This window comes from Ursus maritimus, unplaced genomic scaffold (assembly GCF_017311325.1).
Source record: "Ursus maritimus isolate PB19 unplaced genomic scaffold, ASM1731132v1 scaffold_30, whole genome shotgun sequence".
NCBI classification, from domain to species: domain Eukaryota; kingdom Metazoa; phylum Chordata; class Mammalia; order Carnivora; family Ursidae; genus Ursus; species Ursus maritimus.
This window is the reverse complement of record NW_024425564.1, coordinates 3,766,559-3,792,562: the sequence shown is the minus strand read 5'-3', so window position 1 is coordinate 3,792,562 and position 26,004 is coordinate 3,766,559. Positions and strand designations below refer to the sequence as shown.

Genomic DNA, 26,004 nt, shown 5'->3' with positions numbered 1-26,004 from the left:
CCCCGCCCCTCAGCACGCGCCTTCCCCGCCCCTCGTCACGCGCGGCCCTCTCACCGCGCGCGCCTCGGCGGCTGAGACCGGACTGGGGGCGCGCGATCTCCGCGTCGCTCGGGGCTGGCGGCCGCGGCGCCGCGCGGGTGGGTGGGATCGTGGCAGAGCTCCCGGAGCCGGGGCAGGGGCGCAAGAGCGCCATGGCGGCGGCGGCGGCGGTGGCGGCGGCATCCGGTCCCCGCGCCGCGGCGAGGTGAGGGGCCGCCTCTTCACGACTGAGGCCACAGCTGCCCGGCTGCCTTCCACGCGGGCCGCGGCTCCGGCATGGCCGGGATCATTAAGAAGCAGATCCTGAAGCACCTGTCCCGGTGAGAGCGCCAGCGCCGTCCCCCAGCCGTCCCGGGGCCCTTCCTAACCCCCTTCGACCCTCCTCCCGTACGCCCTCCTTCGGGCTGGTCTCCCTCTTCTTAGCCCGAGCCGGGACTCCGTGGCGGCCCTCGCCTCAACTCGAGCTGGACAGTCTCCGGCCCGCTCCGCTGGCCCCGACCGTTGTCACCACTCTGTTCTTCCTTCGCCCTGGGCCCTCCGGTGCAGGGTGCTTCTGCCCTTGCGGGGGTGCCCCGGGCTTTCCTCTCGACCCTCGCAGACTCCCTAAGCCTCCCGACCCTCAAGGATCTCCTGGCCGGCTGCCCCCAGCTTGGTTTCCACTCAGTTCCTACACCGCCGAGCAGGTCACCCCGTCCTCGCTTGCGCCCCCTCACCCCCGCCCACTTAGTTTTCACTCCTTATTCCACACAGGTGTTGGGGATGCCTTCATACTTTCAGCCAGCCTTTGTATCTCAAGGGGAGAGTGATTTTAGCCTTGTACACACTAGTGGTTTTCCGGAGGAAAGAGTAGGGGGTGGAGCCAGTCAACAGGGGACACAGGGGCCTTGGACTAATGGATCTTTCCTGGTCGTCTCATTGCCTGGAGTGGTAGGTGAGACAATTTTGCTGCCACTGCGTCCCCTTTTCTGGCTGACACTCCAGCTTATTTACTGTTACTTTGGTTTTAGACTTAATTAGTAATTAGATTCAGATACATCTGTTAATCACCAGATTATGTTATAAAAGTAAAAGCAGATTGGAGGCTGGAGCTGGAAGGTCCCTTAGGACCCTTTACTTGGATTAACTTCCTAATATATTCTTTTTTCGGGTATCATTCATCTGGGTGTTCCATGAGTTTGGTTGTTCTGTATAAAGATTTAAAAGTAGGATTAATAATTGTGAAATGGTATAGAAAATTTAACTAAAGGAAAACTATTGATTTGAATAAACATAGAATCAGAGAATTTTAGGATTTAGAGATGATCTGACTTAACATAGCATTGTGTTTAAGAGCCCAGACTCTCTCTGGCTTACTTTCTTCAACTGTAAAATGAGGATAATAATAGTAATCTAACTCAGAGGGTTATTTTTTTTTAAAAGATTTTATTTATTTATTTGACAGAGAGAGAGAGACAGCCAGTGAGAGAGGGAACACAAGCAGGGGGAGTGGGAGAGGAAGAAGCAGACTCCCAGCAGAGCAGGGAGCCCGATGCAGGGCTCCATCCCAGGACCCAGGGATCATGCCCTGAGCCGAAGGCAGACGCGTAATGACCGAGTCACCCAGGCGCCCCAGAGGATTATATTTTAAAAAAAATATTTTATTAATTTATTTGAGAGACAGAGCTTGAGTTGAGGGGAGAGCTAGAGGGAGAGGGAGAAGCAGACTCCCCGCCGAGCAGGGAGCCCAACCTGGGGCTCGATCCCAGTCTTGATCCCAGGACCCCAAGATCATGACCTGAGCCAAAGGCACTTAACTGGCTGAGCCACCCACGTGCCCCTCGAAGAGTTATTTTGAGGGTTACGTGAATAAATATATGTAAAGACAGCACAGTGCCTAGCACATAAGTAAGTGCTCAATAAAACATGAGCATAGTTATCTTTTGGGCCACAGCTTGTGTGACAATTTGATATAAGCCATAGACTTCTTCAGAAAAATCTGCATACGCAAACAGGTAATTTCTTATGTAAATTCTGGAGGAGAGTTATGAACCCCAAAAGCACATGCCTGAATCCTGCAAGGCATCCTGGAACTAGGTGAATAACCCCTGACTAGTTCCACTCTTATTTTATGTCTGAGGAAGCTAAAGCCTGGAGACGGTAAACAATTTGTCCAAGTTGCAATGGAAGGTAAGGTAGTACAATGGAACCCAGCTTGCTTGCTTGCTTTTTTTAAGATTTTATTATTTTTAAGTAATCTCTACACCCAACCCAGGGATTGAACTCATAGCCCTAAGATCAAGAGTCCCTTGTTCCACCGACTGAGCCAGCCAGGTGCCCCTAGAACCCAGCTTTCTAATTCTGGTGTTTTTCTCTTTAGTGCACACGTATTCTTTGCACTCTATGAGTATAGAGTTTTTAAAGAAAAATTTTAATATATGCTGACATATTCAGTGGATCCTTAGTGAACAGAGTATCTCTTTTAGATGAAATAAGAATAGGTATGACAGACACTGGGAAAAATTTCTGGTTTCCTTAGTGTTGTGTGGTTGACTGAGGAGGAAGAGAAAGAGAAGGTTATTTGGGGCTGCAATATCAGGGTTCCAGGAAGAAGGTCGTAGAACATTGATCTGGTTGAGGGACAGGTCAGACTCCTTGGGCCTTTCTATTTGTTTATCCTGGAAAAATGGCCTAATCATGTATGACATTTGTATCTCTGTATGGTCTCTGATACCTACAGAAGCTGGTCTGCCTGGAGGGGAATTACAGCTTCTGTGGCTTGCCAGATCTCATGGGGAAAGAGAAGAGAAGGTATACTGAGTTACTATGTTAAATAAACATTTGTAGGTGTTTAATAATTATTTGTTGATGATGACAGTGCCACTTGACCTGGAGGAGAGTGTCTTAACAGCAGAAAGGATATCCTAGTGACTCTCGTGTTTCATTTTGGTCATGAAGTTTTGGATATTAATAGTGTTTTGTTACAATGCATCTTTTTTTTTTTTTTTTTAAGATTTTATTTATTTGACAGAAAGGGACACAGTGAGAGAGGGAACACAAGCAGGGGGAGTGGGAGAGGAAGAAGCAGGCTCCCAATGAGCAGGAAGCCTGATGCGGGGCTTGATCCCAGGACCCCGGGATCATGACCCAAGCCGAAGGCAGATGCTTAACGACTGAGCCACCCAGGTGCCCCAAGAATGCATCTTCTTTGTTAATATTTTGGTAAACAAGATTTGAGGGAGGTGGTCTTCAAGATATTTTCGTTAAGTGCCTGCTGTAGGCCAGACCCTGATCCGGGTACTGGGGATTCAGGAGGGAAGAAATGTAAACATCTTTTAAGGGATTGTATGTATGGTTTGGATGACTGCTGTGTAGTACAAATAGCTGCAGTGCACATTGTTCATTTAAAGAGACCCAGGAGAAGACCTTTACTTGTAAACAAAAGTAATCATTTAAAAATGTCCAAAATTGATTTTTTACTACATTAGATTATTCTTGTTTTAGCTCACCTTAGTTAATGACCTTTTGTAAGAAGTATGACTGACTGTCAAGTAAGTCAAGGGACTATGGCTCAGGGAAGGAGTATGGACTCTGGAGCCAGAGAAGCCTGATTTTACCTTCTAGCTCTGTCACTTAATGAACAGTTCAGCCTTTCTGAGCCTTAGTTTTGTTATCTGTAAAAGGTGAGAATAAGGAAGAATACCATGTACCTAGCAGAATTTTTTGAGGATTGGGGATAAAGTAATTATTATAGTGCCTAGCATGTAGGTAGGGTTTAATAAAGAGTAGCTATTCTAACATGATCAGAGAAGTTAGGGACACTATCCTGGTATGGATGACAGTAACCCACTTGACTGGCTATTTTATTTTATTAATTTATTTATAGATTTACCCATTTACTTGACAAAACACAAGCAGGGGGAGTGGCAGGGAGAGGGAGAAGCAGGCTCCCCGCTGAGCAGGGAGCCCGATTTGGGGCTTGATCCCAAGACCCCTGCATCATGACCTGGGCCGATGGCAGATGCCCAATCGACTGAGCCACCCAGGTGCCCCCTGACTGGCTCTTTTAGAAACCTACCAGAAGTCTTGATTATTTACTCTAAATAGCTGCAGGAAATGTTGATTCTGAGTGACAGAGACATGGCTGATAGTTATGATAAATTCTTTAAAAACATAAGTATTAGGTGAAATTCAGAAGCATACAAGAGTCCAGAGTCCTCTTGGAGAATAAGAGAGCCTACTGTGAGCTCAGCCTTCTTAGTTCCTGTTCAGTGTCTCCCCTCATTATTACTCATCCTTCTGAAGCGATCATCGTGGCCAGCTCCCAGGGGACACTGGGGAGCTGCACGCTCAGAGAGGCTGACTGGTGGCCCAGGCTCTGTGTAGGTGAAGGCTTGTAGGAGTAGTCTCAACTTCCAGGTCATGCCTCTTTGTACTAGACTTTACTTATTATCACCATCATTTCCTAAGTAATTATTTTATTCATTTTCTAGTAATGGTCAAATCATGTATGTCTTTGTTTCCTTTTCACATTTTTTTGTGTTGCTTCAGAATAAAGCATTTTTTTAACTTAATAATACTTAAATAATACTTAATATACAAATACTTAATAATAATAACCAACTGTGTGAATAAGTCTTACAATGATGTAATTCTCAGGCTAACCTTATGAGGTAGTTATTAGCCCTACTTTATAGTTGAAGAAGTGATGCACAGAGAAGTTAAGCAACTTGTGCAAAGTCATAACTAGTAAGGGACTCCTGGGTGGCTCATTTGTTAAGTGTCTGCCTTCGGCTCAGGTCATGATCCCAGGATCCTGGGATCGAGCCCCACATCGGGCTCCCTGCTCAGTGGGGAGTTTGCTTCTCCTCCCTCTGCCCGCTGCTTCCCCTACTTGTGCTCTCTCTCTCTGTCAAATGAATAAATAAAATCTTTAAAAAAATAAAAAAAATCGTAACGAGTAAGGGAACTGAGATTCAGAGGTAGGCACTCCGATTCTCTTTACTGCTCTGCTGCGGTATGCTTCTCATCTACTGAATCTTTCAAATGAATGTACTCTTGTCACCAGCATCCATGTGAAGAAACAGTATTGTCCGCACCTATGAAGCCTTCTTGTGTCTTCTATCATTGTCTCTACCAAGGGGTAACCACTGTCCTGATTTCTAACAACACAGATTAGTTTTGTCTGTTTTTGTACTTTATGTAAATGGAATCATATTGTAAGTATGTTTCTGTGTCTGGTTTCTTTAGCTCAACGTTATTTTTGTGAGATTAATCCCTATTATTGTATCAGGTTGTAGATTCTGCATTTTCATTGCTGTATGGCATTTCTATTATGCGAATATACCTCAATCTATTTATATATTTTACTATCAATGGACATTTGGTTAGTTTCCCAGTGTAGCGCTGTGATGAATAGTGCTGCTAGGAACATTCTAGTATATGTCCTCTGGTGAACAAATGTACACATGTTTGTCGGGGATATACATAGGAGCAGAATTTCTGGGTTGTAGTAGATGAGCATGTTACATTGTAATAGATATTATTAAACAGTTTTCCCAAGTGTCTGTACCACTTTGCACTTCCACTGGAAGTGTTTGAGAGTTGGTTGCTCTACATCCTTGCCAACACTTGGTATTTTTTATCTCTTTCATTTTAGCCATTCTGGTGGTTGTGTCTTGAAATTTTTTTACTTCATCTGCGGTAAACCAGATGGCCACTTTATTTTCGCTTCTGTTTAGTTTTTAAATTCTGATTTATTTGTAAATTTTAGTCACAAGCAAATATCAGAACATTGAAAACAAAGTCTTTTTGGAGCACTATTCAAATTAGGCAAGTTCAATAAAAATAATTAGGGTAATTTATAATTACTAACCCATAGCTTATCATTTTTTTTTTAAGATTTATTTCAGAGAGAGAAGGAGAGAATGTGTATGGAGGGGGCAGGGAAAGCAGAGGGAGAGAGAAACTCAAGCAGACTCAAAACTAGCGCAGAGCTAGATGTAGGGCTTGATGTCACAACCCGTGAGATCACTACCCATGACATCACGAGCTGAGCCGAAACCAAGAGTCGGGCGCTTAATGGATTGTGCCACACAGGTGCCCCTAACCCATAACTTTTCTTACTTGGAATGGATCTGAGGCTTAGCTCTTTGTCAGAATAACACTCATGTACATTAAAAGAAAGGGGGTGCTGTTCTTCAGGCATTTGGGTTTTTGTTAAATATTTGGTCTTCAGACTACCCTGGGTATGAGTTTCATTCTGTCTTTAAGCTGGGCACCCCATTTGCATACCATTTCATCTTTACTGAAGGAACTAAAATTCGAATTTCATAGCTTTTATATTACATTCTTTATAGCTTTCCAAGGTTTATTGTAAGATGTTATCTCGTGTTTTAAAAAGTAGTATTTAAAAGCAATAAAAATTTAAAGCAGTACTGTTGTATGTATCTGACACACAACAGCTTGATGTATGGTTCACAAAGAATGAAATTACCTGGTTTGAAAAATTGATTGAGAGGCACGTCAGTGTAGCAGAAAGAACCAGAACTTTGGGTTCTAAAAGGTGGCTGTGCATTTTGACCCTGCCACTTACAAGCTCTGTGTTCTGCAAGTCTTTTAGCTTCTTGAAGCTTCAGTTTACTTATCTGTAAAATGGGGGACAACAACACACAATGTGGTTTTGAGGATTAGAAATCATTTAGAAAAGTGTCTGGTCCTGAAAAAGTATTCAGTAAACAGTGCCTATTACTATTTATCTAGTATTTGTTAAAGTTACTCAAGAGAGATTGCTGTTAGTTTCTGAAGATAATACTTTTCAACATCTTTAAGGTTGTGCCTAACATATCTAAAGAATTAGACCTTTGATTATTTAGAAATTATATTTAACATTGTAATACAGAGAGGTGGAGATGAATGTATGAATGTTCTTTGTATTAAGGAGAGAAGGGAACAAGGGCTATTTTCTGTTTATCCTTTTTTTTTTTTTTTTTAATATACCAAGGCATACTACAGAGGAAACTTAGACCTCAGCATAGGTGAAATAACTGAAATATATATACAGGGTTGGATCCTTAGTGGATTTACTTATATGTATCCTAAGAACATAGCATAATCATATGCTGTATTCTTAGAGTGAAAAAAATCAGTGGTCATTTATTTATTTTTTTATTTTTATTTTTTAAAGATTTTATTTATTTGACAGAGAGAGAGGCAGCGATAGAGGGAACACAAGCAGGGGGAGTGGGAGAGGGAGAAGCAGGCTTCCCACTGAGCAGGGAGCCCAACGTGGGGCTCGATACCAGAACGCTGGGTTCATGACTTGAGCCAAAGGCAGACTCCCAACAACTGAGCCACCCAGGCGCCCCTCAGTGGTCATTTAATTACCCTCACCTAATATAGAAACTGGTTGAAGAATAATTTGTAAGTATGGCTTTAATCATTGAAAGAAAAAAAAAAATATATATTTTTAGATTATTTATTTGAGAGATCAGAGCAAGCGAGAGAGAACACGAGTTGGGGGGAGGGGCAGAGGGAGAGGGAGAAGCAGACTCCCCGCTGAGAAGGGAGCCCAACTTGGGGGCTCCATCCCAGGACCCTGGGATCATGACCTGAGCCGAAGGCAGACTCAACCCACTAAGGGACTCAGGCGCCCCCAAAAAGATTCTTTTTATGACAGCTCAATTATCTACGTCCTCCATGATGGCAGGGACTGTGGTCCCTTGGCTACTTTGAAAACCAGAGAATTTAAGGGTGGTTTGAGTGGGTGCAGAAGGTGTGTGGAGTGGGAGCGCATGGCTGGAATTCAGGGAACCTTAGACATGGGGAGTGGGAATAGTGGTGGGGGGAGCAGAAGGACAAAGAAACCCAATTCACCCAGTATTGTTAAGGGACTTTTTATTTTTGTGTGATGAGGCAGGTATTTGCTACTGATACTGATTATAGATACTAAAGAACATTATCCACTATTTATAAGCAGTAGAATCAATCAGTATCTATAGTAAAGGGGAAAACTTAAGTGTAAAGTAATACACATTAGAATTTAGGTAAAGGGTGTATTGTTGGTACCTTCTTGCCATAAAAATAAGGACTAGATGTATTATAAAATATTGGTTGGATTGACATTTTTTTGTTTGGCCACAGCAATGATCATTTTACATGTATACTTAATCTTTATAGTGTAGTCATGTGTAGCTTGATGTCAGCATATCATTTAAAAAATTAGAACATTGATGATGAGAGATCAGTGTATTTGAGTCTCTGACTTATGGAAGTGGTATGTTCTCAAATTTTATTTCTAAGTTTGGGATTTAGAGTGTGTATTACAGTAGAAATAGTGTATTGAATGTTGAAGAGGTTTCCAAGTTAGCCCACGAGACCCATAGTGGGTTAACTATATAAAATATAAGCTCAGTAGATGGAGTTTTGGGTCTTGGTTGTTAGGGAACCATTTGAAGGAGTGGAGATGGAGAAGAAGAAAAAAGTTTTTCTCTCCCTTTTCTTGGAGTAAGATCTTTTAGATCATTGAGATCATTGTATCTCAGCAAGGACTTTTTGTGGTTGATTAAGGGGTGTGACCAGCATTTAGTCAGCGGGCTAGAGATGCTGATATCATCCAGTGTGCAGAATAATTTCACACAAAAGAAGCATTGTCCTTTGTCCTTTTTGAATTTTGAATATTTGTTAAATGCATAGGTTAATTACCCATTTAAATTGTATAAACCTAGAATCTAATTCTGTTGTAATAAACACAAAATATTGTAAGCTTTAAACTCTAGTGAATGTTCTAGACTGCAGCTACCATGGGGGAAGATTGTTTTGAGCTTTACCAAGTGTTTGTCATTATTTTAGAAAACGTTGTCACTCTTGGCAGCACCACTCATGGAACTGAGTGTGTTAGGGTTGAGAATCACTGACTTAGACTAAATTCTAAAATAGCTGAAGTTCGCTCTTGATACACTCTGTCTTCCTCTGATGTCTCTTTCCCACTTCCTAAGGTCCTCCTCATGCACCCTGTCACCCCAATTCTGCCTGAAGCCCTTCATTACCCTACCACCCTCCCAGGCCTGCATGCCCTGCTCCTTTCACTTTTGCACCAAAATTCCCAGTTCTTTAGGATATATGATTTCGGCTAAGTCGGCGGGGGTGGGGGGGTGGGGGGAGAAACGTAGAGAACATATTTTTGGAGAAGGACTGCTACTCTAATTAGACCGATTCTAATTCAGATTCAAAATATGTCCCACAGGGTCAGCTCCCTTAAGTCACTCTTAATTTCATAGCTTTTGATTTCCACAGATACTCTGGAAGTTCCCAGTTTGTTTTTGATTTTCCAAAAATGGTTTCTATGGCAGTTGGGGTGGGGCAGGAGGCTGGGCAGCCATTTGTGGCATGTATGAGTCTTTGAAAGTTGGAGAATTTAAATATATAGGAAATCCAGATAAGGATTGGCTAAATTCATTCAAGCTGAGTACCTCTAGCCCTCTTGTGTAGTGTTTTCTCAGGCAGAGCTGAAAACATACATTTCCCATTTCTAAGAGAAATCTGTTTTTCTTTTCTTTTTCTTTTTGTGTCCTTTCTCCCTTTTTGAAATCTGTGTTTTTTTTTTAAACTTATGTGAAAGAAGGGACTGCAGTTCAGGAATACATTTCATTTGAGAATATGTCTTAACAGAGGTTGATGTGAAGTTAGAGGCCTGGCAATATATTGTAAGGTATCCTTTTCCTGAACCTCAGCAGAGTCCTCACCATCTCCCTTCCTTTCAGGTGAAGTTGGCTGTGGCTCCTTAGTCCTCTGAGCCCACAGGAGAGGGTCCTCGGTCTCTTTGAGGAAGATTTGCTACAAGATAGTTGGATGGTCAGCTGTAGGTGGTGTGTCAGCCATTCTCAGATAGGGAGTCTAGCCTTCCCCTCAGCCCCCTACCCTGGGCTGCCTTTGAGGACTCTGTTTCTGAGACCATTTATTCATTGATTCTGTCAGGAAACTTTTACTGACCACCTGAATTGTATGCCAAGCACTAGCAATTTGAAAACAAATGAGACAAGATTCCCTTTCAGGGATTCAACTGCTTAAAGCAATAAACAGACCTGTAAACAGTAAGCCCAGTAAGGCATTAAAAAGTATCTGTGGAGCCTGGGGTGGGGGGCACAGAGAGTCAGGGGCAGAAAGGTGATGCCGGGCAGAGGGAGCTGCGTGAGTAATGGTACTGAGTTGAGAAACAGAAGGGGGCCTTTAAGAGAGTGCGTATGGTTCTGTGTCACTGGAATGTAGGGTTTGAGGGTGGAGCATAGCTAGAAATGATATTGGAAAGAGAGAGGTTGGATCATAGACACCTGTATGCCCAGGCATCTTAGATAGGGCTCCGGTTGTTTTCTGTTGCCATTGATCTGGGTCTGAGGCAAGGAACCTCCAAACCTCTATACCTCTGTTGATTTTGTTTAAAGTGAGAGAGATGGGAGAAAAAAGTCAGAGAGATGGTATAGTGTAGTTAAGGCTGCAAGTTCTTGAGCCATACTGCTTGACTTTCAATCTTAGCTTGCTATGATCTTGGGCAAGTTACTTAGCCTTTCTATGCTTCAGTTCTCTCTTCTATACAATGGAGATAATAGTTGTCCTTTATATCGTGGGATCACTGAGAGAAATTAATTAAAAATGTATAACAAAATGCTTATTAGGACAGTGTCTGGAATAAAGTAAGCAATCATTAAATGTTAGCTATTGTTTTAAAAATAATTTTTGTTCTCAGAAAAATGTCATCCTTCTTTTTCATTTTTTCCGGATACTATTTTTTTATTGTAAAAGCTTCTAGAAAGAGCTTTTAGAATATACTAATCTCTCTCCCTCTCCTTTTTAAAAACCTTGCACTTTTTATTGTCTCTAATGGGAAAGGTGTGCCTCTACCTCAGCTTCACAGATAAATTTATTTCCGTGTTTGCATATGACACTGTTTTTTTTTTTTTAATTTTATTTATTTATTTCACAGAGAGAGAGACAGCCAGCGAGAGAGGAAACACAAGCAGGGGGATTGGGAGGGGAAGAAGCAGGCTGCCAGCGGAGCAGGGAGCCCGATGCGGGGCTTGATCCCAGAACGCTGGGATCACGCCCTGAGCTGAAGGCAGATGCTTAACGACTGAGCCACCCAGGTGCCCCCTACATTCGACACTCTTAAACCTGGTTTAACGTGTCTGGTTCATCAGAGTATTATTATTGGTTTACAATGTGTAAAAGAATGTGGATGGATTGTTGGATATACCCTTTAGTTCATTCCATCTATTTGGCAATTATCATTTATTCGCTTTTTGTTATTATCAATAAACATTAATTGAGCATGTTTATCCTAGACTTCGTGGCAGACACAGGTCTAAATGAAACAGTTCTAGCTCTTGAGGAGCACATAGTCCTCCTTGGAGTTTGAGACCTTCATTTTTATTTTAAGCTCTTATTTCCTCCACAGCTACTTATATGGTTGAATCTATTTACTTCAGTCAGGGAATGTGCTACTATCTTAGGTATTTGTTCATTGAATGATCTCTGCAGGGGAAACTACTTAAAGTTTTGCCAGGGCTTTTCTCTCACCACCAGATGTGAAAGATGGCTCATTCTGAGCAGTCTCTGCTTTTTTTTTTTGAAGTAGGCTCCATGCCCAGCGGGGCTTGAACTCATGACCCTGAGATCAAGACCTGAGCCAAAATCAAAAGTCAGACGCTTAACCAACTGAGCCACCCCAGAGCAGTCTGTGCCTCTTAAATTAAGCCAGTTCTGTTCAAAAATTAAGGACCGCCTTGTGTATGGAATTTTTCCCTCAGTTTCCTTCTTGAGCAATTTCAAAGCTCAGATAATTTATATGCCATATTTTATGCCAATCTAAGTAATTGTTTGAGGCTATGCCATGAAGAAATATCTGTTCACATTCAGTAGTGAATAACTAACAGTGTCTGTTAGTAGAATAGGCCTCTTCTGAGCATTAGCAACTGCAGTTTCACGTTGGTTAATCCAAGAGCCTGGGTGTGAGTCTTAAAATTAGAAATATACTCAGATTTCATTAATTCTACTCTTGATGTAAGTTTGGAAATTGTCAAGATGTGGAAGTACAAAGGAAATTAAAGGGAATATGTTAGGATGACAAGGAATGTTCCTAATAAAGTGCGACTTGCCAAGACTTGGGACATGGAGTGTAATATCTTCAAGGTTGGTATATGGGAGAGAATCTGGGACCCAATCAATATGGGAACTGGACGTTAAATAATTGAGAGGGAAGAGGGCAGCTGTCTCTGAGTTACAGTTGATAAGGAGCCCCTACTATCTTAGTCCTAATTCTAGAATGACCAGGAGAAGGGTATGTGGAAAAGATATCGGATAAGAAATTGCAGCCGTAATTCAAGGTGGTACTCAAATATGTTAACAGTCGATTAGATGAGGAGTTCATATGTAACATGCCTTACATGCCTGGACCGTTGCTAGTGGACCAGATTCCAAGTATTCAGTTCTGGAAGATGACTGGCTTGGGGCACCTGGCTGGCTCAGTTGGTGTAGCATGTGACTCGATCTTGGGATTGTGAGTTCAAGTCCCATGTTGGGTATAGAGATGACTTTTAATCTTAAAAAAAAATCTTAAAAAATCTTAAAAAAAAAATCTTAAAAAAAAATAAAGAAGAAGACTGGCTTAAACCAGACAAGGTATTAGGGCTTCAGCTACACAGGCTAGGTTTTAGCAAGCCTCCAGGCTTATGGAAGGGAATTTAGAATGTTCATCAGGGCTACTGTTGAGCATTAAGGAAAGAGAGCTGTCCACAATCTCCAGAATACTGACTGCCCTAGTATTGGGATGGGAAGGTAAGGTAAATGAGAGTACTTCAAGTCATCAACCACACAGCTACCATGGATGTGGGGAAATGTGTATAATTGGTTACAGTTGTAGAGAGTGTAAATCAGTATCATGTTTATAGAGGGAAATTTGGCAATATCTGTCAAAACGTTAAATGTACAATTCCACTTTTATGAAGTCATCCTACAGAAGGAATCACATCACACAAGGGAGAAAAACCTATAAGGCTATTTAATAAATTAATGTAAAAGAGCAATCAGTAGGGACTTTATTATTAAATAAATTATAATTCTCCATACACAGATGTTGCTTGTAGATAACTCCCCAATTACTAAAAAGTACTTAAAAATTTGGCAGTGTAAAAGGCCCAAGATACATTGTTCACTGAAAATAAAAGCAAGTTTTAGAAAAGTGTATATAGAATAATTCTATTTTATACATCTATCTAGATATATAATTCTATGAATTGAAAACTCATTTTTTCCTTTATACCTTTTTTTTCCTTTATACCTTCTTATATTGTTTCCATTTTTAAAAGATTATTTATTTGAGATAGAGAATGAGCAAGTGAGAGAACAAGAGCAGGGGGGGGAGAAGCAGACTCCCCACTAAGCAAGGAGCCCAATGCCGGGCTTGATCCCAGGACCCCGGGATCATGACCTAAGGCAGATGCTTAACTGATTGAGCCACCCAGGCACCCCTGTTTCAATTTTTTTATGATAAGCACTCCGCCAGCAGACTAAGAGGATGATTTATCTCTTACCATCTATCATACTGTTTTGAGAGGGTACATTTGTATACATCTGGTCATATGTATTTTTGGTAACTCACATCATGGTTGCCCCTTGGGGAGGATACAATACCAATGAGATCTAGTAGAAAAGGGTTCTACTTCTAATAATATAAGATTATCTTATATTGACCTAGTCCTTTCTGAGATAACAGTTATGAACTCTGGACAGTATATTAAAAAATAACTACTTGAAGACATTGGGAAGTGACCAAATCAGGCAGAAATTGATAGGAAACATGAAAGATGGGAACTGTACCGGGCATGATTCTCAATTATACAATTCTTTTGCCTGAGGATACTCTCCAGTTTGCATGGTGGGTGGTGGCTAGAACTCAAGCAAAAGTCTACAGTTTTACTAGCTTGGGAGTCAGAGGATGGAGTTCAGGACAATAAGAGGGACTGGAGAATGAGGGGAGAAATCTCAGAAAGGAGGGAGCAACAGAAGAGGGAACCTTGCTTTTAAATTCTGTCCAAATTCTTGACATGCATGGGGAAAGACTTCATGGAGCCTAGGAAAGGCAGTAGTTGGAAAACTGAATGAATTGAGTTGAGATTTAGCTGCTGCCCCTTGTGGGAGAGACAGAGTTTGGAGTATGATTCTAGTCAAGTTAATATCCCAGTAGAATAATATTCACTCTTCAGAGGAAGATTGACAGAATTTAGAATCTCAGTAATGTTCAATATACAATAATAAATGACTAGATGTGCAATGAAGGAAAATGTGACTCACTGTTGAGAATAGCAGTCAATAGAAATTGACCCTAAGATGACTCAGATGTTGGAATTATCAGACAAGGATATTAAACTTGGTAATAATAAATGAACAGATGGAGAATCTCAGCAGAGAAGTGGGAACTATAAAAAGAACCAAATGTAAGATCTAGAACTTAAAAGTATAACACCTGAAATGAAAAATTTATTAGATGTGCTTAACAGCAGATTGGAGATGGCTAAAGAAAGGGTTGGTGAACTTGAAAATAGAGTGGCAGGAATTATCCACTCTGAAGAAAAGAGAAAAAAGATTAAAAAAACAAAAACAGAATCTCAGTGAATATGGGGCAGTATTAATATATGTTTAATTGGAGTCCTAGAACTAAAGGAGACAAAAGACATCTGGCAGATTGTATTTTTCAAAGATGGCTGCAACAGTATCTACCATTCTACATGTTCTCTTGGCCAATAGAGTCAAGTTAAAAGCGACATCCAAGCTACACAGAGCAACCGCATGTAAGTGCTCCAGTTAACAGTCCTGGCTGAGCCTGGCCTTTGAGACATTTCAGCCAAGGGATCAACCATGTGGGTGAAGAAGCCACTAGGTGATCCCAGCTCTCAGCCATTCATGATGTCCCAGATGAGGCCCCAGAATTCATGAATCAGAGTAAAGCTATCCCAGTCGTCCCTTGAATGAATTTCTAATGCACAAAATCTGTGAACTTACTAAAATGCTTACTGTTTTATGGCACTAGGTTTGGAGTGATTTGTTACGGTGTAGTAGTTAACTAAAACAAGACAAAAATATTTGAAGAAATAATGGCTGACAACTAAACAATAAAGAGACAACCCGATTTAAAAATGAGCAAAGGATCTGAATAGACCTTCTTCCCTCCCTCCCTCTCTCTCTCCCTTCCTCCCTTCCTTCCTTCCTTTTTCTTTTAAAAGATTTTGTTTATTTATTTGACAGAGAGAGAGAGAGTGAGAGAGCACAAGCAGAGGGAGTGGCAGAGAGAGAGAGGGAGAAGCAGGTCCCCTGCTGAACAGGGAACCCGATGCAGGGTCCCTGGGATCATGACCCGAGCAGAAGGCAGACTCTTAACGGACTGAGCCACCCAGGCGCCCCTAGACATTTCTTTAAAGAAGATGCAAAAATGGCCACAAACATATGAAAAGATACTCAACGTTATCAGCCATCAAGGAAATGCAGATCAAAATTACAATGGCTATAAGGATGACTGTAATAAAAAAGACAGATAATAACAGTGTTGGTGAAGATATGGAGAAATAATAACAAATGTTGGTGAAGATGTGGAGCAATTAAAACTCTAAAACACAGCTGGTAGGGCTGTAACATGGTATAGCCACTTAGGAAAACAGCAGGGCAGTTCCTGAAAAAGTAAAACAGAGTTACCATTTTACCAGCAGTTCCATTCTTACATGTATACCCAACAGAAATAAAAGCATATGTCCACACAAAAACTTGTACTTGCGTGTTGATAGTAGCATTATTCATTAAACCCCCAAAGCAAATAACCCAAATGTCCATGAGCTGATCAATGGATAAAATGTGGAATATCCTTATAATGGAATATTTTTGATCATAAAAAGGAAAAAAATGCTGATTCCTGTTACAACATGGATGAACCTTGAAAACTTGCTAAGTGAAAGAAGCCAGTCACAAGAGACCACATACTATTGTAATTCTATTTATAGTAAATGTCCAGTATAGGCAAATCTATGGAGACAGAAAATAGAATAACGGTTACCAGGTTAGGAGAAATAAGGAAAATGAGGATGATAGCTGAAGGGTTCAGGTTTTTTTGGAACAGGGTAATGAAAATGTTCTAAAATTGATTAAGCTTATGGTTGCACAACTCTGAGTATACTAAAAACCACTGAATTGTACATTTTAAATGAATGTATATGGTATGTGAATTAATTTCAGTAGAGCTGTTATTTTTTTTTTAAATACTTTATTTATTTATTTGACAGAGAGAGAGACAGCCAGCGAGAGAGGGAACACAAGCAGGGGGAGTGGGAGAGGAAGAAGGCTCCCAGCGGAGGAGCCTGATGTGGGGCTTGATCCCAGGACTCTGGGATCACGCCCTGAGCCGAAAGCAGACGCTTAACGACTGCGCTACCCAGGCGCCCCTCAGTAGAGCTGTTTTAAAAAGAAATAATGTCTAAAAGATCCAAGTGTGGTGAAAAACAGATTTATAGAATCCGAGAAGCCCAGTCAACCTTAAGCAGGATAGATACAAAGACTACTACTCCAGGTGCATCACAGTCATTTTGCTGAAAACTAAAGAGAAAGAGAAAAACTTGAGAGCAGCCAGAGGAAAATGACTTACCACATAAAGGAGAACAGTGATTTAAATTAGTGGCTCACTTCTCATCAAGAACAACAGAAGACAATGGGAGATATCTTTAAAATGCTGAAAGAAGCTCTCAACCTAGAATTCCATATCCAGCTTAAATGTTTTTTAAAAATGGAAAGTAAAATAAAGGCATTTTTAGACAAATGAAAACTGAGAGAATCCTAGTAGCACAAGAGATAATGAAGAAAGTTCTTCAGATTGAAAAGGAATGATACCAGATGGAAATTTGGAACTATAGGAAAGAGTGAAGAACACTGGAAATGTAGGTGTAAAAGACCATATATTTTTTATTCTCAATTTCTTTAAAAGAGAAGACTTATGTTTAACACTATTTTGTGGGTCTGTGACATATGTATAGTAGTCCCCCTTATCCACAGTTTTGCTTTCCATGATTTCGGTTACGTGTGGTCAACTGCAGTCCAGAAGCAGATTATCTTCCTGACATATAATCAGAAGGTCATTAGTAGCCTGGCGCTGTGTCATAGTACCTACGTCCATCAGCTCACTTCAACTCATCATGTAGGCATTTCATTTTACATCATCACAACAAGAGTGAGTACGGTACAATAAGACATTTGAGAGACCACATTCACATAACTTTCATTACAGTATATAGTTACAGTTGTTCTATTTTATTATTAATCTCTTCCTGTGCCTATTTATACATTAAACTTTGTCATAGTTATGTATTAATAGAAAAAACCCCCAGTATATATAAGATTCAGTACTATCTGCAATTTCAGGCATCCACTGGGGGTTTTGGGATGTAGCCCTCGTGGATAAATGCGGACTACTATAGCTATAATATATATGACAATTCTAGTCCAAAAGGTGAAGGGCAATAAATGAACTATTTTGCAAAGTTCTTATATTCTTATGTGAAGTAGTACAATATTAACTGTAAGTAGATTGTGATAAGTTAAGTTTACGTAATGTATCCGTAGAGCAGTCGCTTTGTCTCTGACACACACATAAAGACATATAGCTAAAAAGCCCATTAAAATAATTACAATGAAATACTAAAAATAATTAGGTTAACCTAAAAATAAGGCAGCAAAGGAGGGATAAAGGAAAAAACCATATGGAACAAATAGAATGGTAAACCAAAATCTAACCAGTATCAATAATTGCATTAAATGTAAATGGATTGACCACTCCAATTTAACAGCATGGGTTGTCAGACTGGATGAAAAATGGATAAACCCAGATTGAAAGTGAGAAGATGAAAAAAGTACACCATGGGAGCAGTAAGCACAAGAATGCTGGAGTAGCTATATTATCATCATACAAAATAGACTTCAAGACAGAGTTTACTACTAGAGATACATTTCATAGTAAAAGGATCATTTCGTCAGAAAGACACAGTCATTAATGTTTATGAACCTAATAAAAGAGCTTCAATACACATGAAACAAGGGGTGCCTGGGCAGCTCAGTTGGTTAAGCGTCTGACTCTTGATTTCGTATCAGGTCATGGTCTTAGGGTCGTGAGATCAAGCCCCACATTGGGCTCCACGCTCAATCTGCTTGAGATTCTCTCTCTTCCTCTTCTTCTGCTCTTCCCATCCCCTCCCGTGTGTGCATGTGTGCTCACTCTCTCTCAAATAAAATCTTAAAAAAGTACAGTTAAAAAAATACACATGAAACAAAACCAAACAAAGGCAGAAAAGGGCAAATCCAAAGGTTGGATTAGTTGGGTGTTTTCAATACTCTTCCCTCAGTAGTTGATAGAACAACTTGAGAAATATCAATAAAGATATAGAAGATCTGGGCGCCTGGGTGGCTCAGTCACTTAAGCATCTGCCTTTGGCTCAGGTTGTGATCCCAGGGTCCTGGGATTGAGCCCGTGTGGGGCTCTCTGCTCAGCAGGGAGTCTGCTTCTCCCTTTCCCTCTGCCCCTCTCCCCTGCTTGTGCACTCTGTCTTGCTCTCTCTCTCTCAAATAAATAAAATCTTCAAAACAAAACAAGAAATATTTATAAAAAATTTAGAAGATCTGAATGACATTATACATTGCTTTGCCCAATTGGCACTTATAGAACACTGTACGTAACTGAAGAATATATGTTATTTTCAAGTGCACAGGGAATGTTCACCAAAATAGACTATAAATTAAACTATAAAATATGGCTCAACACATTTCAAAATATTGAGAAGTTACATAGTATATTCCCTGAGTACAGTATGGAATTAAATTAGAAATCAATACCAATAAGATAACTAGAAAGGCCCTGCAAATTTGGATATTTAAAATACATTTCTAAATAACTCGTGGTCAAAGAAAACACTATAAAAGAAATAAAATATTTCTAGGTAGTGGGCAATGAAAATTCAACATATCAAAACTTGTGGGATGTAGCAAATAAAGTGAGTATTGGGAAATATATAGCTTTAAATGCTTATATTAGGGAAAAGTTTAAAAATCAATGATTGAAGTTTCCAACATAAGATTCTAGAAAAAGATGAGCAAAATAAATCCAAGTAAGTAGAATAAAGGAAAAACAGAACAAAAATCACTGAAATTGGAAATAGGACACAAATAGAGAAAATTAATACAAAGATTTTTTTAAATGTCAAAATTAACCTTTAGTGAAACTGATCAAGAAAAAAATCATAAATACTACCAGGAATGAAAGAGGGGATATAGATAGATCTTACAGATGTTAAAAGGTACTAAAGGATGTTATGAATACCTTTTGTCAAAAAATTCAACTTAGATGAAATGCACATAATTATTTGAAAAAACATAACACTACAACGATATGAAGTAGAATATCTTAGTAGCCTTATGTCTATTAAAGAAATTGCATTTATTATCAGAACCTTTTTTTATAAAGAAAACTCCAGGTCCAGATAGCTTTATTAAAGACTTCTTTTGAACATTTAAGTAAGAAATAATACTCATTTAATACAAATTCTTTAGGGAAATGGAGAAGGGAAATACTTCCCATCTTGTTTAACATGTCCATCATAACCTTGGTAACAGAAACCTGACAGAGATGTTGCAGACAACATGAATGTCTGTGTAGAGATCTTACGGCTTCTTAAAAAAAGTTACGAGAACTGAAAAGTTAGCAAGGTTGCAACATACAAAGCTCAATATATATCAATTTTCACAAAGACTGGAAATGAAGAAGTAAAACTGTCTCTATTCACAGATATAATTGTTTACATAGAAAATCCTAAGGAACCTGCAAAACAACCACTAGAGCTACTAACTGAATTTAGTAAGGTTGTAGGATACAAAGTCAATATGGGGGCGCCTGGCTAGCTCAGTCGGTGGAGCGTGCGACTCTTGATCTCAGGGTTGTAAGTTTGAGCCCCATGTTGGGTGTAGAGATTACTTAAATATAAAATCTTAAACAAAAGTCAATATAAAAATATCACTTTTATTTCTGTCTTCTAGCAGCAAACAACTAGAAAAAAATTTTAATTTCCTTTACAATAGTAAATATTCCTTTACCATATATATGTGTGCATATATACACACACACACACACACACATATATATATATATATATACATATATATGAAGAAAAGATTATACTGGAAACTATAAAACATTGTCTAGAGAGGTTAAAAAAGATCCAAATAAATATACCTACTTTGATTGTATACCATGTTCAAGGATAGTCTAATTTTTGTTAATATGTCAGATCTCCCCAAATTCAGCAATGCAGTCCCAATCAGAATTTCAGCAGGTGCTTTTCTCCCCCCTCCTACAGAAAGTGGCAGGGTGATTAAAAAAATTATATGAAAATGAAAAGGACCTAGAATGGCCAAAATAATCTTGGGAAAAAAGCAAAATGAGGTTTTGGTGTTTTTTTTGTTTTTTTTTGTTTTTTTAAAGACTTTATTTATTTATTTGACAGAGATAGAGACAGCCAGCGAGAGAGGGAACACGAGCAGGGGGAGTGGGAGAGGAAGAAGCAGGCTCATAGCAGAGGAGCCTGATGTGGGGCTCGATCCCACAACGCCGGGATCACGCCCTGAGCCGAAGGCAGACGCTCAACCGCTGTGCCACCCAGGCGCCCCTAAAATGAGGTTTAACCACTTACTTTCAAGACCTCAGATGAAGTTTCCATAATTAGGCCAGCGTCGTGTTGGCATAAGGTTAAGTAGATCAGCAGAACAAAATATAAAGTTCAGAAATAAGCCACTGTATATAAATTGCACCTTAAATGAAACAATTAAAAAACTCGGTGTTGAAAACAAAAATCTAGAAGGAGAGAGAATTTTCTTCTAAGGCATATATTTGTTCAGGTAGAAGTTTTGAGAGTAAGACCTATAAGGGCAGACTTCTAAGACTGAATGGCATATTCCATCACGTTATTCAGGATGGAATAATGTTAGCTACTTTAGTGATTGAGATGTTTTGTTTAAATGATTTAGGGGTCCTGTGTTTAAATCAATGGCTTGATGTGTTGTATTTTTGGTAAAAGATATGCCTGTGGTGTGGCTGGGCAGTGAAAATACTTTGATATGGATTTGGGTAGGAAGCTTAGAAACCAAGGCCTGGGCCGTGACCACCTTAGTGGAAAAAGAAGTGAAGGAAACAAAGTGTATTTGCAGACATTTTTGCTTTTGTGGGGGTTCAATTTCTGTGGGACCTGAAGCAAACTGCTTATTGCAACTTATTGACTGTATTATTAACAATAAAAGTACTGAATTACAGGGTACAGGGTAGAAAATTGAATGAATGCTGGGTTAAGTCTTATTTCTGCCATTTACTTAGTTGCAGGTTTACCACTGGCTAGGTGGACAAGTCATTTAACTTCCTGGCCATTTGCAAATTGTAGTTTTGGACTAAATGATCATTTAAGATTCCTTCTACTCTGAAATTCCGTGAATCTGAAAATCTAAGAATTTTCACTTCCTAACATTGTGATACATTTTCACAAAGATGTCTGAGAATCTTTCTCTGTTGTCTCTTTGGCAGATTGCAATCCCCTGGCAGAAATGAAACCTGATCAAAATCTGTTTCTCCAACTTGATTTCATCTTAGCTTCTATGCTCTGTAACAGTAACAGATGGCCAAAAAAATGTTTCCCCACATACTTGAAGTGGAATAAATAGCAGGCTTCCATTAGCCTTTTCAGCAACCCTGGAATCAGTGATACTATCCTCGATTAGGAACACAGATGCTGAATCAAGTGGTTTCAGATCAGATCTCAGATCTGGTTTCCTTGGTTGAGCAAACCTCCACAATCCTCTACAATGGGCCCCATGGATTTCCTATTTACTTATTCTTTGCTATTACTGTAAAATGCAGTCAAAATCAGTTGAGGAATTCTTATTGCGTTTCTTGAGAAGCTATTAATGTGCTATCCATCTTTTGTTGAATACTAAAAGTAAATTGATAAATGAAAAAGCAAATAGATATCGTTATTACTGTTAGGGGAGAACAGCTGTGGTGGCCCAGCAGCCCTGCACGTAATCTCTAGAGAGATTCTTTATTCTGATAGCTAAAATTATATAATATAAGGAAGTTTATCCTCTTGGTTATTCTGTGCCCTACCTGGAAATATGAGGGATCACTTTTCATCCAGATCTCATTCACTTTGGAGTAGGAAGACAGGGATTAGTCTGTCATCCTGGCTGGCTGGTGTTTACACACATGCACTTATTTCCAAGGTAAGTCCACCTGGTTGCTCTCGGGATAAATTGGGCATGGGGTACTCTCCTCCACAGAACTGCCCTGAAAGAGTCAGTGCTGTCATTTGCTGGATGACATGGTTACAAAGTTCATAGAACTCTGCTGGTTACCAGCTATAGGCCTGTTGTTTTCAATTGGATGGTCTTGCCTTTACAAGCTCGATTTTGATTAGCTTCAGTGATAATTTTGTTCCCTGTCCTTAGTTCTCTTGTGACCTAGTAGTATCAGAGAGACAAGGGATAAAAATCTATTCTTGGAGCCAGAGTGGGATATAATGGAAAGGCTTTCTGGGGAACATTAATTCAGTTTTAATCTTGTCCAGATTTCAATTCGTAGACACCTGGGTGGAAAGGATAGAAATAGGCATACCGGGAATGGAGGATGATACATTGAGATAGAGATCTGGGGGGTTGTGTCTTGAAGACATCTTGAGTTCTAGGATGATAATCTAAGCCTCGTAAACCTTTTTTTTTTTTAATATAATAACTTAATCCTTGTCTAAAGGCAGAGAGCAGTGGAATCCAGAAATAATGATTACTATTTATTGAGCACTTAACAAATGCCAGATATTTAATGTCTGTTAGCTCTGTAATGCCAGCAGTCCTGTGAAGTTGGCTGAACAGTTAGTCACAGCATAACTAAGTGAAAGAGCCAGGTTTTGAGCCCAAGTCTAACTCTAAAGCCTGTGCTCTTAAAGACCAAGCTATAATAAGGATAGGAGTTGAAAACACCTCTGTTCTTGAAGAATTGATTTATGCATCTGTTTTCCATCTTGAGCCTCTTGTTTTCCTTCCTTGAATCACTTTAGCTGGTTAACTGAAAACTCAAACCATTTTCAAACTTTAGAGAACAGAAGAATCACCCTGAGTTTGTTTAAAATGCAGATTCCTTACTCCCCTCCCCATTGTGATTCAGTGTATCTGGAATGTGGCCCAATAATCTGCGTGTTAACATATGCCCAAGTGATTCCACCCATGTGATCGCAGGACCATAGTTAGAGACACAGTGCCCTAAATACTGGCAAGGTTAGGCTGAAATATAACACAATCTCGTACTTTTTTTTTTCAAGGCTTGAAAAATAACATGTATTTTATATGGAGCTGTAAATAGATTTTGCATAGAACACAATGTAAAAATTAGATATATGGTGCCTATTTAGTATAATCACTTTGCGAATGTCAGTGCTAATGTGTGGTATAACTTACTTGACTGTTTATGTTTCATTCAAGGTGTGTTCCTCTTTTTTTTCAGAGAGGAACATACTTGAAAAAGTCCCTATCACTTTTCTTTTTCTATTTTATGTTATGTTATGTTATGTTATGTTATGTTATTTGTCAGAGAGAGAAGGAGAGGGAGCACGAACAGGAGGAGCAGCAGGCAGAGGGAGAAACAGACTCCTCGCTGAGCAGGGAGCCTGATGTAGGACTCGATCCGAGGATCCTGGGATCATGACGCTAGCCGAAGGCAGATGCTTAACTGACTGAGCCACCCAGGCGTCCCTCACTTTCTTTTCTTAAAAATGGTTTTTAGCATAAAGAAAAGTAGCTTGTCTTAGTGATTTTCAGCCTTTTCTCTCCTGCATATTAAAGGAGTCCTTACTCCCATCTCTGATAGTGACTCACTCTTACCATGTTTCCCAGTTGAGGCAGGGAGGTGGGGTCTTATCACAATCTGTGGGGGGGAGACATACAGTTATAGTCTTCAAAACTAATTTTACATCTTCAAAAATTCTTATCTTTAAGACTAATACTTCTGAAGGATGCCCACCCCAATTTGTGAGCTGATATGGCTTCTCTGAATACTTAAGAGTAGAGGAAGAAGGGTTGCTAGAAGGAAAAAAATTGTAATACCTTATTTAAATATAAAAGGGGCTTGAAAAAGGCAGCCTGCCTGTACCTAGTGATTACAAATAACGTTGAGTTCTGTTTTCTGCTTTCCTTTCCTTCCTGCGAGAATGTGTTTCCTCCAAGTTCCTTAAGGGCATGCTCTATATCTTCCTTTAGTTTCAGCTCTTGTTGTTCTTGTTTTATGTAGTGGAAGTGTTTAAGATGTTCTTTTTTCTATTTCACATCCCAGTCCTATTTCCTTATAGATGGGCATTGCTTGAAAGAAAAGAGAAATTCTCTTTCCCTCTGTAGAAAGTTAGTTTTCAGAGGATAGGAGCCATTGTAGAAAGCTTGTCTTTTGTGTCCAGAGAATAAAATTGGCTCATACCCAGTAAATGTTGATTAAAATTTTTTTAATGAATTAAAGTCAGTAAAAGTATGTGTAAGGGTATAGGATTTTATTTTACCCTACTTAGAAGCTAATAATTAGTCTGCTGTAGTTCATGGATGCTGACAGAACACAGGAGACTCCCAGATCGGAGACCAAGGACTTTATTACTCATGGTCCAGCAAGTAGCGTAAGCATATGTTTGTATTAGATCCCCTTGCCTCCTCAAGTCCCATCGGAGTGACATGAATGGGCCCAAGATGGATGCTTGCACATATAGGAATGGAGCATTGAACTTGGGGAATCTGTTGTTTTTATAGTGAGTGGTAAGCAAGCCTGCTCTTTATCCTGGGGTGGGGCATATTACTTCATCCCCCAAAGCTGATCTTTTCAAACACAGTCCTGAAAAGTGGCCTGGGTAAGGAGTGGTCAGGGTCATGCATTCTTGGCATACTCAGCAAGGCATGTAGGAATATGAGAGACCCATGGAGAAGAAGCTCTTCCAGCAGTGGATACATATAGTAGGTAATTGATAGAAATCTTGGAGTTAGTATGAAATATTTGCCGTACAAAAAGGTATAGAGAGTAACATAATATTCATTATATGAATATTCAGCCACATAGTCACCTCCCAACGTGACAAATAAGATTTATTCATATAGTTGCAGCTTCCTTGGACCCTTCCCTTTGTCTCACAGGTAAGCAGTTTCCTGAATTTGTCATCATGCCAGTGCATTCCTGTGAATCCCTTAATATCATACAGTATTTTTTGCATGTTTGTAAACTTCCAAAAAATTCTTTACTATCATTTAAAAATTGTTAAAGAGTCTTTTAATGTAGTACTATTTTAGGCACTGTAGAAAAAAAATTGGAAGATAAAACTCTTGTACGTCATGATCTTATGGTCCAAGGAAATCCAAAACCACTAAAATATGGCTTAGAAATAGGAAAGTATATATGTGAAAAAATAAAAGCTGGTAAACAATATGTAACTCTAAAGTCAGTTATTAGCATCTAATATATGTAAGGGCTAAATATAGTTATGGATGGAGGGCAAAATACAGTTCATTATTGGGGTGGAAAATAGTGACTCTGAGAGGCAGCAACAGAATTACAGAGATGAGATTTGTCATAGACATTTTGTCTTACAGGACAGAGGGATATGCTGTGAGGAACTGGCCTTAAATTGATCTAACCAAAAAGATGGGAGAAGGGAGCTGGCAGTAGTTAGCTGAGCAGGATAGTTAGCTGAGAGGATGTAGGTGTGTCGGGTGACCGTTTTGATTAGGAGGGATGGCGAAGACTGAGCCTCTGGCCTCACAGGGCTTCATATCTAATCACATAGGGGTGGTTACATAGGGGAGAATTAGAGCATATCCTAAGACCCTCTGTGATTATGACTTAAATGTGTGTAA

General features: G+C 39.7%; 1 protein-coding gene across 1 annotated transcript in view; it reads left to right on the top strand.

Moving 5' to 3' along the window:
• Positions 1-191: 191 nt before the first annotated feature.
• Positions 192-26,004, top strand: part of UHRF1BP1 (UHRF1 binding protein 1) — a 59,243-nt gene continuing 33,430 nt past the window's right edge. The window contains exon 1 of the mRNA XM_040644611.1: positions 192-244. Within this exon, the coding sequence (XP_040500545.1) occupies positions 192-244 (53 nt within the window). The remainder of the gene's footprint in view (positions 245-26,004) is intronic.